We start from the raw sequence: 21,393 nt of genomic DNA on the forward strand, positions 1-21,393 counted from the left end.
TTTACATAGGTCCTATTTTCATGGAAAGTTTTAGATTTAGAATGCTTTCATGGACTATCTTGTGCAAATAAAGGTGACAGTGAATGAATCCATCATGGATGAACCTTTAGCAGAGCATAGCCCCTGCAATTCTCAACCTTCAAAAAGGAAGGTACCTTTGCAATTTTCCTGTATGGCAAACACTTGGCTGATAGTAGCCTGTTGTCATGTCCTCTACACTAGAAGGTGAATTTTTGCCACTGCAGCAATAGCTGTGATCAAATCTAGTAGGTTTTTTTGGAATCCCGGTGTATAACTCAGACACTGATTCGTGGATACCAACCCATTCAAAATCAAAATTAAATTCTACAATGGAAGATAGACAAGRGTACAAAATGTACCCACACAATGTGTTTAAAAAATRRAAAATGTAATGAAACAGAGAGAGAAAGAAAGGTGATGCACTTASATTTCTCAATGCAGCATCACTGGAATCAATAGAGTTGACACGGTTAATGAATTTGATCCATAATGTCATAATGTCAAATACTTATTCAGTGCTCTGCAAGAAAGAGAATCAATTCTGGAGAAGTTGAACTGATTACTTGCATTTTTCCCAGTGAGGTTCAGAATTATTCTACCTAATTACCAAGGTGTTAATCCATAGGCATTTAACTGTGAAGCTGTTTTACTTGAACTAGTTACCATAGAGGATTGCAAATTTAGTATGTGMAATACCTATTCACCTGTTGAGTAGCACATGTAGTCGTAAATACAGATTAAAATCAGTTTTGTTGCTGTAAAGTAGTCAGACTTAGAGGTTTTTAATGAAGAGGCTTTTTTTGGTAGCAGGTTGGACTCGGGCTGGGCTGGGCAATACAGGACTTCTGCAGTTGCCTAAGTGCTACAGTTACTTAGTATGTGCTTGTGTATTTGAAGCAGTGTGATCTGAAGTTCTTCATGGTTTAAGCTGAATTAAAAATTGTGTTTTGCCTGTTTTTCCTACTGCAAAGAGCCTTACATAGAATTTTGCCTGTTCCCTTAGTATCCTTAATGGTCAAGGAGTGTATTTTAAAATGTATTTCTGTCCATTGAGTCTTAAAGAACACATATCAATCAAGATCAAATTTTACTTCCATTCACTGTAGAAATGTTCAGGTCTGGTTTAAGGGCATCAATTCCTTTTGTCCTTATTTTAATCTTGAAACACATGGTGGGCTGGCCTGTGGCAGCAATCATCCATTATTGCATTTGTAAGTCTTTGCAGCACATCTTTTTACAAATTTAGGTTATTGATGGGTGTGTTTTCAAAGCATCATAAACTATTGCAAATTGCAAAGAAGACTAAATCAAATTTATATTTGGAATCAGCTGTTTATAATGGCACTGTTTGTGCCTTCTGAAAGTTTTTTCCAATTGTTTTTAATTAAGATGTTTCTTGCCTCAGAGCCAATTTTCATAATATTGTGACACTAGAAARGTGTCTAATGATTGCAGTTTCTGTGGTGGGATATTTAAATATAACATAAATCCATGCTTCTCTGAATGTGTCATGATTTTTMCTATGTATGGGCAGGTTTTCCTACATTTCACCCATTATGTGAAATTTGTGCTTTACAGTAGAGTGGCATGAGCGCACACCATGCTCTTGCTTAGAAACCATGAACAAGCTTTGCTACTTGTGCTCATGTTGATGCCACTGCTTTACAACATCCCAAAACACTTATCTTGCTAGGACAAGGAGAGAGTTGTCCCTTGAGCAACAATAATTTGAGGTCACTGAGAAACACCARGCACCTGTGTTTGCATCCACTGCATCCCTCCTCCATCTCAGCCGTTTCCTTCTCCCCCTCTCTCTGCACTGCAGAGTCAGAGACTCCCTTCTGCTGCTGAAAGGAACTGTATCCGAATTATTGATGTGTCAATTGACTTTGTCATAGTTAATGTGCATGCGTGTGGGTATACCTTACAGCATAAAACTAAGGAAATGTTTAATAAGAGCAAAAAAAGTGTTTGCAAATCCTGACAGTGCTGTAACACAACCAGTACTGTTCTGGGAGCATGTTGTGGAAATGACAGGCCTTCAGCCTGTCATTACATAGGTGGCTTAGAAAATAGAACTCCCCTTTTTTTGATCAGATTACTTTATTGAATCTCTGTTGCAGAATCATATTGATGCATTAGTTTCTTCCTCAGACTTTTATTTAGCATGACCTATGGAAGTTGTATTGACAMATTCATTATATCTGGTATTTACAGCACTTCTCATTGCACAGTGGTCAAGAAAGATGTAAAAAGGGCAGTATTAGAAATAAGAACATCAGTTTCTTATTAATATAATTAAAGTGGATGCAACTTAAAATAAATAAAACTCTTCCGGCCTGTCAAAATTAGGTACTAAAGATGGTGTGGTCAATATCAACATGTAAAATAAAGCTGCAGTGAATCTCTTGTGCCAGTGCTTTGTTATGGATATTACAGATTCATTAATTTGAAAAMAGATTAGACCGTTTGAAGCTTAGAAGTGTCTGGGGAGAAGCCTTTACTTTTCTGCATATTTAGGTTTTTGTCTTCATTGAACAAAAGTATCTAAAACATAACTTCACTGTGTTTATCTGTAACGTGCTTTACAGTAGTGATTTTGAACTAGCACATATAGATGTCATTTCACTGGAGATATATATTATTAGATCTGTATCAGTAGCTATGAACTGTGATTCTATAGTGGCACTGCAGTTTTCCCCTTCTGTGATTCTGGGAACTTGAAGATGTCGTTCCTTAATCTTCCCCAGGAGGAAAAAATGCCAGTTAGCAAGTATTAAGTCAAAAAGCAGACATGAAATCATCAGCTGATAGAGTGTTTGTCCATCCTGAAAAATCATAAAAAAAATATGAAGTATAAATGGAGGTGGGTACARTTTTAAATACCATAGCTCAAAATAGCATATGTAACATTAAAAAAAAAATGTATGGGAAATTTGATTCTCTCTTGTTGGATAGCTTAATGAAAGATTGCTATGTCATGTTGCTTTTAGTAGCTTTAAAAATGGATATGTGAAGTTTAGTATTACATATTCTGGTGAAGGAAAGGAATGGAGCTGAAGTCCTTTAGAACTCAAATGTAACATATGTGAAATAGTTAGATACAAGTCTGGGCAGTGTTGACCTCAAGGTATTGCCTCCCTGACCTGTATTTCTAGCATTGGATGAAAAATGCTTTTTTGTCACTCTAACAATTAAAGTCAAGAGTCACATTTCAGCACATTTACATTCACATATGTCAAAACTAACTAAGGTATAAGTATTTTATCAAATAATAATAATTTTTTTAAATCCTCTTTTCCTAATAGTTGTAAGTATCTCACATGCATTTTTATTTATTTCAGTACGTCTGAAATCCCCCAGTTCCGATTGCCATATGATGTCGTGAATTTTGAAGCTGAGCTTATGAAGGATCTTGGAGTGAAGGTAATGAAAAATATATCCTGCCTATGTATAGCTCAAAGAAAAAAAACGAAGCCAGAACTCTGCCAAAGATTAACAGCAAAATGTCATGCACATTAGTAAAGAACGATTAAAAGCTATGCTAGACAGAGGCAGGAAGATGCTTCTTCTTGCTCAGGGCATTTGTCTGTCTCCTGTCTGAATGCCACTAGTTTGGAAAAGGGCAATCAATAGTTCTCATCTGGCATGCCTGCATGTGATTAATTGTCTGTAAGAAACAAATTCCTAAATTGCTTTAGGGGTTCAATGTAGCTATTGGAATGATTTGATTTTTTTTTAATCAAGTTTTTTTCATGCAWGTTTGGCACTACTTAAACCATTCATATTTGATACTTCTTTTGTTCCTACTCCCTAAGTTTTTTTTCTTAATGGTTTATCATATAGTCTTGCATCCAAGTTAACTTTATAATAAAATGCCTCAAATTAAAGTGGTAACATGATCATCTGTTATAAACAATAACAGTCTATTAAACTTCTTTGAAAGCGGTGGTTATGCATTATTCTGTTAAATAAATGTGTGTTGTTTAAAGATAATGGGAAYGATTTATTGTTAATTTAGGACTTGAGCTGAAGATTTAGATAGTATTTACAGTTGCTGCACATTTTAATAGAAGTTACAAACTTAGAATGYATCACTGGATGAAATTTTTGAGTTTTTTTAACATGTTGCTAAAGGCTTCTGTGAAGCAAGAAATTCTTTTTAGAATCTTTCATGTTGATTGATACTGGTTTGCAATTGACCCTTTGGCAAGCTGATTAAATAAGTACCTTAGCTTTATACCACTATAAGCTGGAAATATTTTCTGGTGTTTACTTAAAGCATTTCAGATCTGTAGTGGAAGGTGCTGTGTTGTGTAAATGCTCAGTAGTGCTGTTTATTCAAGTAATTCTACTGAAATTAGTAAGAATTAGTCAGCTGAATAAGGATTACAGAGCTAGGCCTTAGGAGTATTATGAATCCTCACATAAAATAGTATTGCTATTTAAATTCCTTCATTAGTTTTTCATAACATATGTACACAACAGGATAAAATGTGATGACAGTTTATGGAATGTCTTCTGTTGCAAGTGAGGATGGAGTCTGTATTGTTTTAAGGATTGCAATAGTATATGGCTTTTTCACCTCTGACAAAATTTATGCTAAATCTCCAAAGACAGTCAGTGTTTTAAGTAATGTAAATTGTATTTTACCTCTGCCTTTTTTCCCACCAACAAGCAAAGTATATTAAATAGAATATAGGCAGATTGAATAACAAACAAGATACACAGTGACATGAAGGCTAAACTGTTGAGATCACAGAATAGAGAGCTTACACAACAGCATTGCGTTTTGTAAAGCAAAATCACAAGTGGTATAAAAAACCTGGGGGAAAGCATTCAAGTTCAGAGAGTCTGAGATGTGGAGATAAAAACACACATACCTATGTCAAGAAGTAGGAAATATCAGAAGAGGAATCACACRCACACTTTATGTGCTCAAAGACCTTGGGGTTAGGAGCGATGAGCAAAAGGGGTGTGCATCTCCAGCTGCATGACCTCTGCACARGGACTGCCATCCTTGGTTACCTGAACACACAGCAAACCCTGTTCCCTGTCTTTTATTCTCTTACATCTTCTGGAGGTGCTCAGCCTGTGCAGTGGCTGCTCAGAGCAGGATTGTTGGTGGAGCATGGCTCTGGAAAGAAAAATGCTTCTGSAAGTAAAAAGTAATTGAACAGAAACAAGTATAGATTATAAGTGTGTTCTGATTGCTGTGAGTTATTTCTTTCAATAAATGAACACCAATCTCTGCACTGTGGACAWTGTTGCTTGTCTGAATTAGAACTAACAATTGCAAGTCTAAATCAAAACTTCTGCCATTCATAATTTTGAAAACCTTTTTAGCTTAGGAGGAATGAGCTGCTTTGCTATGATCAAGCAGGGCATTCTGTAAATTGCAAGGAGCATTCCTCAGACTTACTGTCATCTCTGGCCCTGTCTTTTGCAGGCAGGTTTTCTGAATCCACAAAAGTTCCATTGGCTTCACTGAAGTTTTTTTTTTTTGGCATACAGCTGTTCTAGCCAGTGGTCTTAGTGCAGAATTTAGGCTGAGAGCTTTGAGTGTRCACCAAAAAGCAATATTATCCTTCTTTGGGGACTGGCATTCATTCTACACATCTGGAGGCCCACAAGTACCTGATACYGTGCAGAACACATTATTTGGTTTTCTCTTCAGAACCCCTGTTAATACAGAATAGTGTCATGTCATCCTTTCATTAATGTTTTGCAATAACCTAAACTGATGGAGTTTTGGTTGGAGTGCTGTTCAGTGCRTATTCCCTAAAGGAGGTTCTTGCTTCCACATCATGCTCCTTATATTCAGATTTTTGCATGGGTGAAACAGCAACCTTTTGTAGTCAGCTCTGAATACAGATGCTTACTCAAGGTAGAAAACTGCCATTTTCAGCTCTGCTTCAGTATTTTGTTCCATAGACAGGCTTTATTTATTTGTTTAGATTGCTTTAGATTTTTTAGCTTACAGCAAGCTAGCCTGTTGCAGTCTCCATCTGAAGATGATCTGAAGATATCTTTTACCCATATATAGTTTGTACCATTTACTTAAATCAGATCTAGTCTGGCCTTTTAAGCCTGGTTTGGGGAAAAAAATTAATCTGCTTTGCTTGCTTGCTAGAAGATCTATGAGGTGTCTGTATCTAAGACATAATAGAAATTATTTTCAAGTTGTCACATTAAAACCAAGCAACTTTTAATTATTTCAGATAATTTTTAAGAAAGGCCTTGCAGTGGATGGAATGACACTCCRTACCTTGAAAGAAGATGGCTATAAAGCAGTCTTTATTGGAATAGGTAAGAAGGGCTCAGTGTCTTGTCATATTGAAATTGAAGGACTGCCTAGGTCTGCCTGTGTCTTTTTTAATAGCATGATGGGAGAAAGCTTTAATTTGATGCACTATGGAAGAATGGAATATAAGGAAAACCTTAAAATTAGGAAGCTAAAGTTAGTGACCATAAGACAGTTATTAAAATTTTCACATTTATATGATAGATTTTTAAGTAAGATGTGAATGTAGCTGAATGGGTTAATTTATTGTTTGTTTAAATAGTTTAAAATGGATGAACTAAAAATTTGCTTGTAATTAATTGCCATATTGGCCTAGAGCGATACACAAGTTCAGTTTTCAATTTTTGTGAACAGCTTACTACACCCACRCAATTACTGAGTCTATATGTAAGCCAGTGATATCATGCTTGATTGCTTTTTTTCTTTCATCCATATAAAACATGTAACATCCTTCAGTTAGGCTGTAATGAAATGTGCTTATGGAGAGCGTTCACAGAATAAGCTGATTCTGACTTCTAGTAAAACTGGCATTATAGATCTGTCTTCTCTCATGTGCTAGAGAAGTCCTGCACCTCTCTGCTGTTTAAATCATTGCTTCTTTTTAATGTTAGATTAGAATTGTTATCCATTTACAAGTATTTTGAAGTACAGCTGGACCCATTGCTGCCATATGATAGGCATGTTGAGCAGGCATTGTCTACAGTTGGTATGAGGCTTAATGCTCTTTATTGATCTAGACGTTGCCTAAGTGAACATAATAGGAAACAAGTTGTCCAACTGTTCCTCCTTCCTATTATTGATTACAGAGATGTAATTCTTAGTGCAACGACAACTGTTGTTTACCATCTGGTTATGCGGTATAATAAGCTTTGCAGGTCTATTCTGTCATGTAATGATAGCACAGAGCGTTGTGATTTATGTAATCCTAAATCCTCACATTGTTAGAGAACTTCCACTTACAGGAATTCTGATGTGTTATATTTTTATGTAATCATGGACAAGGCAAGTGGTGCAACATGCATTCTTTATTGCTTTCATCTATGTCTTTCAAATTGCATTGCAACATATCACCAATGAGGAATTAATTCATAATCTAGCACTTAAGAAAAAATTCTCTGTTTTTTTTTTAACATTAGCATCATTCCTCTGCATTTCTGACTCAGAAGCYTAGAATAACAGTTYAGTTTAGTGTCAGCAAAARTGACCACTGAACACTTCACAYAGAATTGGAGTGTTTGGTTTATGTATGTGGGTTTATTTTCTGACCTTAATAAAGATATACTAATATGAAATATTTTTGGTTAGAAATATATATATATATTTATATATATAGACAAAATTTTGCCATGCAGATATACAGATGCTAGGTAAAGGGACACAGCCGGAATTTTAATAAACAAAAGAAGGTATCTAAAGCATAATTCTCCTGTAAAGCATGTGTTCATTGATTGTACCAGGAAACAGAGGCTATAAATGCAAATGAAGGATTATGTGTACCTAYGAAGTTTTGTTATTGGAAGCTACCTTGCATTTATGATGAAGTTGGTCCCTCTCTGCACCCCCTTGTCTGCCTGTGATCTTACTTTTGTAGTGCTGTAGAAGACACTGGACAGTAAATTGGCCTTGCATAGGGTCAGTGAGAGGGGGGGACATGCCAAGGGGTTGCATGTTTGTGGAGTTAACTATATTAATGCAATGGAGCATTTGTAAGCTCTCAGCAATTTCCCYGTAATGAGTCTGAACTGCATTTCTTTTTGTGTTCTTTGCCTACTGAACAAACATATTCAATGAAATACCACATTTGAACATTACCCTGAATCATGGGGTAAAATAATTATAGAGCTACTTACATAAAACAGAAGRTTTATTTTTTGTTGTAATTTGCTTCTGAATGAATTTGTACCTTGATGGAAAATGAATGCGGTMGTTTTCAATTTTCCCTGTTAGTGGAAAAAAGAAGTAAATGAGTGTGTAAAAGAACATTAAATCCCTGATGGGACAGGAGTACAGTGTGAGAGGACTTTTTCACAGCAATGTGATTTTTGAAGAGCRCACCTTTAGTTTTGCAAATGAGATGGAACTCAAGATTTTATCAGTTGGGATTGTACAAGAGTTCGTGTGTGATTCATAAAACAGAAGAACACCTGTAAATAAGCAGCTACTCGAGGGGAGATGAAGTTGCAAATAGGACTKTGAAAACTATTTTTCACACAGTTATGCATCAGGAAAGATCTTTTGCCTGGGGGAATATTGTGTGTGGTARGGAAAAATGCTCTCCACAGCTGGTTCTATGGATGGTAAAACAGGTGTTTTATCTRAGGTTTTATCATTCTAGTGAGTGACCATATTGAAGAAAAATGAACAACAGAGTCTTTTTGTGAGAGCTGTTTGGACAGATGTTAAAAGTGTGCTCTAATCAGCTATTTGCCCTGTTTCTGACTTAAGAGGTAAAGAATTTCTAAGGAGTTCATGAAGGGATACAGGTTAACAGTCTTATTCTGGAATGAATAATATTACAACGGATGCTTGGCTACAATTCTTTTTATAGGACCAAAAGGTAGCAGCTAAACAATGTGAGGAACAATATTCTTCAAGCCTCTACTGTATTTTTTTATTMTTTTTTCATTGTCATTTAAATAGGTGCAATTTCTAAACTTTTTCAGTCTTATTTCAATGGGCAACTAAAAATGCTAATTAAGAAGCAGAGATGAAGAAGTAGAGTCCTTAAAATTTTCATCATAGAATTCCAATTATCTTCCAGTTAAAAAACTTTTGGGTTTATTTTGTTACTCACAAACATTAATTAATAGGAATTAAATCTTACAGTTAAACATTCAACGTTTGAAAAGCAAGCTCTAAGGATAGAAAAAACACTCCATCCTGTTCTGATTTAAGAGATTACTTGATGTTCTCCACCTTGAATCAGCTCTGCTTTTTGATAAGAAAGGTTTGTGAAGAATTTGTGACTGAACTGACAAATCAGTTTGAAAATTTTGCTTTTAGAAAAAAAATAAAAGTCTTGCATCAGTTGCTGCCTTCTGTAAACACCGCAGAGACTCGGGGCAACAGAGAATAAGCTTGCTGAGAGCAAAAGGAGAAATCAATGRAGGGGTGAGGGGCCAGAGGAGAGAGCGCATGGTCCTCAGAGACAGAGAGTAAGGCAGCCTAGGGTATGATATGGGGAACAGAGCAGTCTGAACACTTTGTGTTACTGTTTCTCTTCTGTGTATTTTCAGAGCGGAATATGATTTTTAGCAATAATAATASAAATAAAAAGCTGCGTGTATGTGTCTGTCATGGCTATCAGAGCAAATGCAGAAATACCAGRCTTTTATTACTCATCCTTCAAAAAGTTCAGCTGCATTCTTTGGAAAACAGGATTCTGTGGTTCTGTCTTTTAAGATTCCTCAAAGCATTGTGTATTCTTTTTGAAAGAGAAAATACAGAACAGTTTCTTTATAGAATAAGTTAATTGAATAAAAATGAAGTAAATATTTAAAGTATTTAAGGACCTTTTCATGTGAGATTCAAACGACTACATAGACATATTTTTGGCAAACTTTTACACAAACCTCTATCCTTATTCTRTAATCTTTTATTATAACATAGGTATTTTATATAAAGTTTACATTGTCCTTAGATGAATATCAGATAAAAAAATATATCTTCAAGTATTTTTTATTTGGTAAACTTAAAAAAAATCTAAAACTCCTATTCCCAGAAATTGCTGACACTTTAACTTCAGTGTTTGTAGGTTTAAACTTGCAGCACTAACTAACTTTGTACTTAACTTCTCATTGAGCAATGAAGCTTGCTTGTTTCTTCCTCTGTATTCTGATGCTGARTTGCTGTAAAGTTAGTTTTGTTGTAACAGGTATTCAGAGGTCTGTTCAATACTGTGAAATGGTGGGTTGGAGGAGTGTACTGAGTAAATCTAAGCAGATTGTTTCTTGAATGTATTTGAAATAGTATATCCTGCTTGCAAGGGTTAAAACTGTACGTAAGGAAAAAAAAAAAAAAGAAATCCCTTGTGGAAACAACCTTTGTCGTAATTGCAGTCATTCATAGTTAATTAACATAACATTCAAACAATGATATAATCAGATCATGTCATTGATTGGAGTGAAATTACACACCAAAAAAAAAAAAAAAAGAAGAAGAAATTAAAAGTGCAAGCATTAATGTACCTTGTTTTAAAAAAACCTCTGTGTGATTGATTTACTCTGTCTTCCCCAAAAAGTAAGTAATCTCCTCATGCCTGTTATTATCTTCTGATTAACTATGCAGTGCCACCTGGTGTGCAGATGGGAGGACTATTACACATCAAGAGCTCTGTTCACACCCACCCACACAGATATAAACCTACGTGGCAAAAAGTGAACAGATGTTCATTTTGCTTGTGCTATAGGAAAAAATTGTGCATCGTACTCCTGATTCATAAACTAAATTTGGAGGACATGAAATCTGCATATGGGGCCCGTAGGCCCATGGCCAGCACAGACATTTATGGAGGAAATATGTCATGTTCAAAATAGTTCTCATTTCAGGTTGTGAACAGACTTTTATTTGCTTGCTTTCCTCTGGTTTTGGTTTACCTTGTATTTCTGAGTTTTCTTCTTTTCACTTGCTATTTCACTTACCTTCTGCAAAGCAGAAGTTTAGAGGCAGAGTAATTTGAAAACATATCCAGCATTTATCTGATGGTTGTATTTCAGAATTGATCTGTGTTTCTTGGTGTTTGTGATGTTCCCAATGTTATGGGAGGCTGTTGGCCTCTGTGAAGAGCTGTTTTGCCTCAGAGGTGATTTGCAAGTAATGTGAGTGACAGTGCACCTTGGTTAAAGAGAGAGCTCTTGGACAGAGCCTTCGGCTCTTAGCATCACTGGCTCTGTTGTTGGAGGGTTTTTGCTATTGTTTCTTACTGTTTCATAATTGCATAAATATTTTGGCACTTTATAGGTGATATAGCTTTTGCGGCAAGGAAGCCAAAGCCTAAGCACAGGCAGATAAAAGACAACAAATAAGGGAGAAAAATAATATGTTGGAAGGTAGTGCAGGAAAGAATGATGTTGTTGGAAACATGATCAGCTAGATACTCAAAATAAATGTGTGCCTGGCTTAGATTCTGGGTTTATTTCATTGCCCCTTGTAGACAAGGGAGGTCACTGTTTGTGAATCTTGCAAATAATGTTCTTTTCACCAAGGATTTGATCTGGTGACAACAATGGCTTTTTAAACATTGGAATCCATATACAGTAAAAGATACTAAAGGCTACAGAACCTGGGGAAACACTTGAAATTATATGTTATTGTTGCAAACCAACATATTCAAATTCATGTATCTGCAAAAKGCTGTGAGCCGTTGGTATTAGAAATAATGAGAATAAAATAATSAAGAAGAGTCATGAAGTCAGAGAGAGAACTTTGAACAGTTGGGAGAATGGCACTGATGAGGAGCAGTAGCAGGATCTGGACAAAGCCAATTGAAAATATTTCACATTTGCCTTACAGTACCCTGACTAATTTTAAAATTAAATTTTAAAAAAAGTTGGGTTTTGAATCAATATTCCATGAGATGGCCAGTGATAGATGTATTTGCACTCAGTACAAAACAGGATCAAAACTGCACATGGAACTGCAACTGCAGGTAATGAAGTCCCAAGGAAAAAGGTCTGCACAAGTCTATGCAGCCAGGTATAGGAGTTCTTTATAATCTGCCTCCTGGAGAACCTTAGCTCATGGCTCACAGCTTGGAGAATGAATACATCTTCCTTTAACACCACATGTCTTGTTTCATGTGTCAAGTGAATAATATTCTAAATGAATTATGCAATCAGTTGGTTCTAATACAAAACTTGTTAGTCGTTATTTTATTCTCATCTTCTGCCACTCTTTAATCTAAAAAGCATTGTTATTAAAATGTTTCAAATACAAATACTTGTATTAGAAAAGGAATTCTGTGAAAGCACAAGTTCTTACTTGTTACAGCAGGAGTTKGAACTTGCTGTTATTCCCAATGCAACATCTTTCCTGGAGACCAACSATGTACATAAACACAAGAATTTTTATGCTTGAGGCATTTTTTCTACTATTGGCATTTGTAGTTAGCTGTTATTTCAGCTCTCTGTCCCTCAGTACTGCTCTGGATATCGGTGCAATATTCCTGTATATACATTGGAAGCACTAGCCAGCTGAAAGCTTTTAGGGCTAAGATTCTCAAAACAGCCTATTTATTATTAATAGTCTTAGGACACTTTCAAAAAATACTAATAATCTGCCCTTGGGCATCCTTATGATATTCACGTGTACATTACACAGATTTTTGTGCTCTTGCTTACTTATCTTGCCTAGCAAAACACTATTTAGCATAGCAATCTCTCCTGCACATGTTTTACAAAACACTCTCCTGTCTTTTTCCTTGATGCTGGACATAGCCTAAAGAAATACTCATCTAAATGTAGTGACAAAATTAATTTGATTTATATTGTTTCAAGAGTAGGTATTTTTTAATATTTTAGTGGATTATCTAATGTAAAATTATTTAGCACTTATTTTAAGCATATATTTTTAAGCATTTTTATGTTTGAGGTGTATAAAAAAATTAACAAAATGGTGATGTTATATATATTTTCATATTCTGATGTTATGCACTTGATTGCTTTACACCTAAAGAAAAGAGTTTTGTTTGCTTGCACGTTGTTTCCAAAAGTTCACTCCATGACTCAGTTACCTTTATCTTTTAGATGTACAAATATTAATTATGCTGCCATCTTTTTACTTTCACATTAATATTCAGACACAGAATGAACAACCTTCCAAAGTGCAGTTTGTGAGTTTTTCCATATCACTTACTCTAGCTGAGCTCTTTTTTTTTGTAAGAAAGGTGTATGAGTCCCCATATGTATTTAATGCAATCAGACACTTCTTGAAATATTTTTCTACCTGATACTRTAAGAGGACTGACATATTACAAAATCTAAATAATAAGTTTGGAAATTCCTTATTTTCCCTCATATTGTCTGCAAAAGATTAAACACGTGAAAAACCTAGACTTGTTACTTTTAATTTTTTGCTTTTCAAAGATTATACAACAATARGAATTTTATCAAAATCTCACTTAATTGGTGCCAGTTATTGGYGAGAAGATGGCAGGCAATTTTTTGTGTTAATGAATAAAGTTTTAAGCAGGCTTCCTGTCACATTTATGTCTCATAAATACAATGTTCCTGAATTCATATTCCCTTCACTGCCCACTCAACAAGGGATGTATCTGCTTGTTGAATTGAATTGACAGAGTTAAGGCAAAACTGGATTTGTTCTGTGGATTTGTAGCACGTGTTGAAGGACTTTCAGAGTTTGCTTCAGGAGATCTTCTTGCTCTGCCACTTCTCTGCTCCATGAGAGTGGTGCTTGGGCAGTGCTCAGGGGTCAGATCTGACCCTGTGGGTGTCTTGTGCTTCTCAGTGGTTTGATTCCCTTCTCATCTTTGCTGGTTGGTTTAGGAACAGTGATAATGTTGGTGTGATAAAGGGCAGTTTTCTGGGGAAAACTCTGGAGGTGCTTGAGGCCAGTTTTGGTTCTTCCTTGAACTTGGAGTGCACTCATTAGTGATTCTGTTTCTGGGTGGGGTTCACAGTCTSAGGGCTTCTGAGTCCTGGGACAGCCTGTGGTGTGTGCCCAGAGGAATCCCTCACTCCTGCCTTCATGCTCAACACACTGATTGAACAGCTTTCCCCTTCCAGAAACATCCTTAAGTTTCTCATCCAAATGGTAGCATCCGTCATCATGAGCAGGTACATCCTCTTAGTTGAGACACATCCTTCCTTAGTTTTAATGCGACGGATGTTTTTAAAGGGAACAAATATCTAAAAAGAAATCTTACATGTTCACTATAATAAATAATTTTTGACTAAGCTATGTAAACGTTTGTGCTACTGTGTCTCTGATTTTGGATACATGCAGATKATCCAGGACTTGCTGTGGTCATGATACTTGAAAATTGTTTTTCACTGTTCTAATCTATGCTTTTTAGATAGGTCATTTKTATGGYTGCTTTTAGTATGGAATTTAAAATAACTGCAAATATATATATTTATGAATACAAAATGAAAGGCTAACAGGAATGCAAATATTTCTCTGGGTTTGTGTAACATGTTAGTGTGTTCTGTAGAATTGAGATCAACTTTGTCATTCCTTGTGCATCAAGTCACATAGATAGTCTTCTGTGTGCATTTATAGTCTCAAATCATATTCAAAATTTGACATTTGATGATGCCACAAGGTGTGGGGTRTATATAGTAATTAATACTGACTGGTTGTACTGTTACTATTTTCAGGGTATAAATACTAAATTTTCTTTAAATTGTCTTCATAAAAAATTTCTTACAAGACTAAAATACAGATATAAGCACACTGATTTCTTAGAGTGTTTGGATAATGCTGATACAAATTGCATGGTTATCTATCAGAGAAAATTATTTTCCAAATGTTGTCMTTGACACTGTTTTTTAGGAAATTCTTTGGTTATTGTTTATTAATTTGTGCTAAAAATGTACTGAGCTGAATATGAACCATTAGAGAAAGTGAAAACACATTCAACAGCTAGTATGACAACTCAATATTCCCTCAAACCATCTCTGTTGATCAGTTTCATAGGAAGATAAAGAAAAAATAATAAGAATTTAAATATCAGAAGTTYTCAGCCAATTAATTGTTAATGCTAATAATGCCACTGCATTGAAATGCATCACCAAGTAGAAACTTGCAGTGTCTTACTACATTTCTAAGAGTTGCCAAGGTTTTATTTATTACTGTTTCATTGATGCAGTAGAAGATGGTGTAACTCTTCASATTTCATAGGATTATTTTTGTTAGAAATTATTCTTTATTTGTGACCATTGATAATAGTTACTTATTTGGGTGTGATGCATATAATTAAATAGATTGTAACACTTTAGCAGATAGTGGAATTTCAGTACGTGATTGTTATTTAAATTGAAATTGGATTATTAACCATTATTAAAGATAATTTCTAAATACAATACTTACAGCTTTTTCTCTACTACATTGGATTTTTWAAATGAGAACAGAGCTATCTTCCAAAGAAAACAGTTATTCTRATTTTATAGATATTGTATTGTTTTGCAGATAGACATTGAAATGGGAAATATCCCACTCTGAGCAACTTAGCCATGATTGCACTTCTGTTAGTTGGTAAATACAGGCTTGATGCTTCTATTTTGGCCCAGCACAAATCTTTTGTGTATGAAAAATGATGGCCAAATTTTTATCTGGGAGAAAATTATGACCCTAAGATTAGCTTAATTGGTCAGAGCATGGTGATAATAACACCAAGTTTGTGGGTTCAATCCCTTTATTGGTCATTCAGTTAAGAGCWGGACTTAATGATCTTCATGGATCCCTTCCACTTCAGAATATTCTGTGATATTCTGTTAAACTTTACCAAGTTGGATAAGAGTTGCTTCAAAACAAGGCAAAGACTTYACGCTAAAAGTTTTGAGTTTTTGATAGAACGAAATGTCTTGCAGAAAGAAATTTACAGAGTGAGGAGATAGACAGAGTGACTGTTCTAGGCATGAAGTGTAAGGTACTCCATTGTGGTGTCTGTGCTGATGGCTGTGGGATTAAGTTCCTGCCTGTTGGTGTTAATTTGCACAAAAAAAAAAAAAAAAAAAAAAAAAAAAAAAAAAAAAAAAAAAAAAAAAAAAAAAAAAAAAAAAAAAAAAATAAAAAAAAAAAAAAAAAAAAAAAAAAAAAAAAAAATCCTTCCTGCAGTAGATAGATTCTGAAGAAATCACCCCCAGTTGTTACAATCTATGCCTTCTTTGTGCACAGCTTTTTCTGGAAATCTCAACAAAACTAAGTGAAGAAAGTGTTGAAATCTTAGCACTTTTTAAWTTGTAGGGACATGAGAGCCTTAATACAATCTCTACACTGACAAGTTGGCTTCTTATTTTTCAAATGCAAATGTGGGCCTTTGCATGTGTGCTGAATGTGCCCTTCATTGTATGGAGGCATAGAAAATACAYATTGTTGCTCAGTCACTTCTGTAGACCTGCCAAGAATGGAATATGTTTAATCAGCCTTGGAGGGTGAATAATCCTAGATACAAGTGTGGCATTGAGTGTTCATTCAGAAATATGTAGAATATGCAAACAAAATGTTTAGTTCAAGGTGAGTTGAGTGAATTGCTTCTGTGGCAGGAGATGGTGGTTGTTTTTTACCGGAAACATTCTCATTGCCTTTACATTTTTCACTTGGTTAATAGCAAAAATATAAATCATGCACACCACAATAGATTGCTGCAAGGAGGCATTGTGGTGTGGTGGTCTGCTGAGAGTGAGACTTGGGCKCTGGTTTTTAGTATCCTGGCTGAGTTCATTCTTCTTCATACCATACTGGAATAATAAAATGTAGCTCTAAAAGGACTATGAAAGTGCTCAGTGCTGTAAAATGCTGCAAGAAAGCCATACTGTGTTCTTGCTGGCAAATGCTCAGGCTATTTCTTGAAGCTACAGAAATCTTCACTCCTAAGCACTTGCAATTTGTGTGGCTTACCCAGTTTCATTTCTATTCCAGTATTTTGAAAAAGATATGTAACAACCAGTAGAGCATATGAAATAATGCAGATTTTATTTTGCATTATTGGCATKAATCCTGCGATTTATCARTGATCTCAAGGAAGTTGAAATTTTTTATCAAATAACTTCTTATGCACATTGAACCATTTTCTTTATATTTTCCCCCGCAGGATTATGCTGGTAAGGATGTATTGTAYCCTACATACTGTTTGCTGAAATGAAATTTTAATAATTTATCAAAAATGAAATGTATCTCACATAGTGCCTAATATATATTTATTTCAACCTTTCAGATGTGAAAAGATCTAGACCAGAAATAGTTTGCTTACRTGGTTATATTTTACTTAAATGTTGGAAAATAGCTTTGAAGACAATTTGATTGCATTTGTGTTGCCAATTTRAAGAGCAGCCTGACTTTGTTTCCTTTGGTTCTTAAACAAAAATGCTTCTGCTTGTATAACACTCCTYCTAAACCTCCACACAGTAGGATCCGCCATGCAGTAGGTGTTTCTAATAAGCATGCAGTAGTAGAAGGGTCAGGGACTAACCAGTGAATAAAAGTCAAAACTCAAAATGAGGTGCCTTTCCTSTTCAGCACTGGGCAGTGATAGATACTGATAATGTTTGATTAATGAGCAGCAGACTTGCACTGGGTGAAAACATCTGTAAGAAATGATTTATTATTTCAAAGGCATTGGAAGCTTACTGTATCTTGTAGATTCAACTATGTGTGCCTGAATAAAATAAATGAGATGCAACATGTGAAAAATGAAAACACATTACTTGTAAAGGATATGTCACAAGCAGGGTATTTTTGTTCAAGTACACTTTGTCACTTTGGGGATTTTTAGTGTTGGTCTGAATACAAATCATTTAACTGGCTCATAATATCAACCTAGTTGGAATTCTTGCATCTATCATTGAGACAGAAATGAGASTTGAACTTAATATGCTGGAACATCCCTTAAATTTTTGCATTTGGCATCATACACAGCTGTTCCACCTGTACATGTGAACAGAAAGAATTCTCTTAGCCATGTAACAGGAGTGAAAAAATGTACTGATGCAATTTTAACATTGAAATAAGGAAARGTAATGCATTTGTAGAGTCATTAAAAGGTAGTGTCATTAAAGTTGGTTAAATTTGGTGTAAATGTGTCTATGARCAAAAGTCTAATTTTCTTCTCCCTACTCAAACTGTTTGAAAATGATCAATAACTTTTAGATGTAGATTTTACTTTTGTGTACTTGCAGTTTCTGGCTAGTTTTTCAGCCTGCCTTTGGTTCACGAGGTGACCTTATTCCATTCCATTCCGTGTGTCTGTRGCTGCCCATCCTCTGTCAGGTCCCTCTCCTGCTCACAGCTGCCATGGGGCTGGGGTCACACAGAGCCAGTGATGGTGCAGTCACCTCCACCAAACTGCAGTGTGTGCTCACACAGGGAGTGCCCTGACTCTGGGATTAGAGAAAACTGTATGTCTGTGTAATTTAATACTGAATGGCAAACCCACAGTATTCAGTTACTTAGGGTCAAAATTGTTTATCAAAAGTTCTGTTTAAGATCTTTTTTGTTAGATTCTTTTCATTGCATGTGGTCTGTTCTTCATCTTGTTTTGATCTTACAGGGTCCGCTATAGAGGGAGTTAAAGAGCARAAAAAAACATCTTTATCTGCAATTCTTTTTTTCATAGTATACCTGAAATAGAAAGAAAAGGAAATTAGTCTTGTCCTCGGACCATGCCTCCAGCCAGTTCTTTAGGGTCCCYGAGTAATGTCATGGCTTTGAGTCAGAAGGTTCTCTTGTTCATGGAGAGGTTGGCTCATCCTCTCATCGGGYCCTAGAAGTTATTTTTCTAAGATGTGCTAGACAGTTAAAGCTATCATGAAAGTGGAGGGCATCTGGTTTTACTGTCACTGAATTTCATRAAACAGAGCTCCAGCAGTGACAGCAACTCCCTGTCTTTAACATGGAAGCCACAGACTGCATTAAAGGAGTGACCTTTCAGCCTGTGAACTGAGTGGAGTTGCAGCAGCTCGCCAGCTCCGAGGTCTCGGTGGTATCTCTGCAGCTGCTGTTGGCCAAGAGAGCCTGTGCATCAACAGCTGATACTGAGCCCTCTGAGCTCACTCAGGATCCTGACCCATGTGTATTTAYAGAGGGAGAGGGGGAAAAACCCCAAAACCCAACCTAATCAAACCTAAAGAAATAGATAATCAGAATTTATAGTCATGCTGCATGGATGTTGCAATCATTTGGTCTAGCAGCCAGATTGAAACTACAGAAGCAAAAGCTGTCAAAAGCGTTGTTAATGTGATAATTTCTGCATTGAAGGATTCTGCACTGAAGAATCTAGATCCAGATTCTTTGGTCAGGCAGCTAAATCTGTCAGCAGTGAGGCATGGAAGAGGTCAGATCTGCTGCAAGCCTGTTTGCAGGCTGCTCTTGTAAAAAACAAATATGCAGAAAGCCAAGTATGGTTTTCCTCCTTCCCTCGTTGTCCACCAGTTTCACAAGAATATGACGGTACACTTTAGTTAATACATCTTTTAATGTCCTTTTTCACTGTTCTGTTTAGTGATYACTTAAAGCTTCTGAATTAAACTAGTTAACTCTGTTGCAGGTGACCTCAAAAGTGCCCCTGAATTAAGGTTATGGTTAAGGACAGAAATTTTTAATGAAGTCAGATCTTTGCATGCAATATTTTCATTTTTTTTTTCTTTATTATGTTTTTTGAAAATGTACAGTGAATTCTGTGCAAGCTTTTTGAGCTGTATTATAACACAATATTAACAGCAAGTTTGATGTCTGGCCCTTTGTATATTATATATGCAGAAATAGAAAATGTAGAAGGAAAGCCTTGTCATGACTTTTCCTTGCTGTTCTGAGCACTAGCCACACAAAATACATTATTGTTGCTCTCAGGAGTGCCAGAACTGTGCTGCTACTACTTCTTGGCATCTCACCTTTTTTAAGCACTACGTACAACCATTTGATCATCACCATTTTGTAGCAGAGACCTTTTCTTAAAGGCACAAGGTAACTTTAATGGTTGTGGAATAGTCAAGCCAAAACCAAGACAGCTTAAAGTTGAAAGGATTAATTAATTCTCCAGTTGTAAGTTTGGACATTGAGTTTTTATTGTTAAGCCTCTGCAGACAACAACATCTGTCCCAAGGCTGAGTGCTGGTTAAGGGGCTTAGAACGTGAGGCAGGAGGAGAATAGCAAAGGAAAAGCCTGGTTTAAGCCAATTTATCAAGCTTGCTTGATGTTATAAGCAGACCAAAGAATCATTTAACATCCTCTTTCTCYAGTTTGTCAGAATTCAATTTAAAAATGGATTGCCTTTCCTAATGTATGTATGTATCTGTGAACATGTCAGAAAAGGAGTTCTGTCAAGGCTTGGTCAGCCACTGTTTCAGTTACATCAGTGCACGAGGGAGGGAACAGTGTCAGATGTCAGTAAGGGTTTGAATCCATGTTTAAGTTCCCTGTGTTTTACTTTGAACAAGCCCAGCTCGCTAGTCAAGGCAGGTTTCCTGGTGCATACTTAAAATCATTTGGAAAATCTGTGGTTGAACATATTGCAACTATTTTTCATATTTTAGTTAAAGTATAGTAGTGCCTGGTTGCATAACAAATGCAGTTTCTATAAAGGAAAAATTTTAGACAAAGACATRAAAGTCTTGTTAAATATTGAGATGAGCTTTCACTATTGAAAAAAAATTAAATGGCAAGACTGATGTATCTAAAAATTTGTTATTACAATTTGTTTTATGGTGCCTCTTGAAGCTTCTGCCACTTTACAACGTGGATGTATATTTTATCGGCATTTTTTTAATTTTAAARAAGATTCAGGACTTAGTGCTTCAAGCGTGCATGGGAATGCATGGCTAAATATCAGTATCCCTCCTTAAGTGAGGAGTTATTCGGAAAGTAAGTGGTATTCACAGGTGTTGAAATAYACTTTGCAGTCATCTTAGTGGCTGGATTGAATCCCAGGGGTATGCAAAAGCCCTGTATTCAAGGGCTGTTACATCAAAAAGACATTGATTTGGGGTCCTTCAGCTGTCATTGTTTTCCAGTGCAGTGAAACTTAGATAATAAACTACCATATGCAAGAATTACAAACTAAAGTTCATTATGCCATTGTGTGCTTTTAAAATCCTACGCTATTTTTGCTCATGTTCTTCAGCTGGGATGGAAGTGTATCTATTACAGTATGACTAATTATCTTTACATGCATTTATCACTAAATAAACTTCACACAAGACAGCAAGATTGTTTACTTAAGCAGTATAATACTGGGAATGGAAGATAGCTCTAGAACATAGGATTGCACTGCCAGAATGGCACTATTTATTAAGCTATGATAACGCTAATGTTCCTTTTTGATGTATAGCATGTGTGACTTCAGCTGAACTTGTAGAGAGCCTTAAGGATGTTTCATTGAACATTTAGTATGGCA

General features: G+C 35.7%; 1 protein-coding gene across 1 annotated transcript in view; it reads left to right on the top strand.

Annotated features, from left to right (window-relative positions):
- The window catches only part of DPYD (dihydropyrimidine dehydrogenase), a 326,068-nt gene that overhangs the window by 106,869 nt on the left and 197,806 nt on the right, over nt 1-21,393 (top strand). The window contains exons 7-8 of the mRNA XM_057373372.1: nt 3,366-3,447; nt 6,243-6,330. Of these exons, the coding sequence (XP_057229355.1) occupies nt 3,366-3,447; nt 6,243-6,330 (170 nt within the window). The remainder of the gene's footprint in view (nt 1-3,365; nt 3,448-6,242; nt 6,331-21,393) is intronic.

This window comes from Malurus melanocephalus, unplaced genomic scaffold (genome assembly GCF_030028575.1).
Source record: "Malurus melanocephalus ecotype Western Australia unplaced genomic scaffold, MMel_1.1 scaffold_8, whole genome shotgun sequence".
NCBI classification, from domain to species: domain Eukaryota; kingdom Metazoa; phylum Chordata; class Aves; order Passeriformes; family Maluridae; genus Malurus; species Malurus melanocephalus.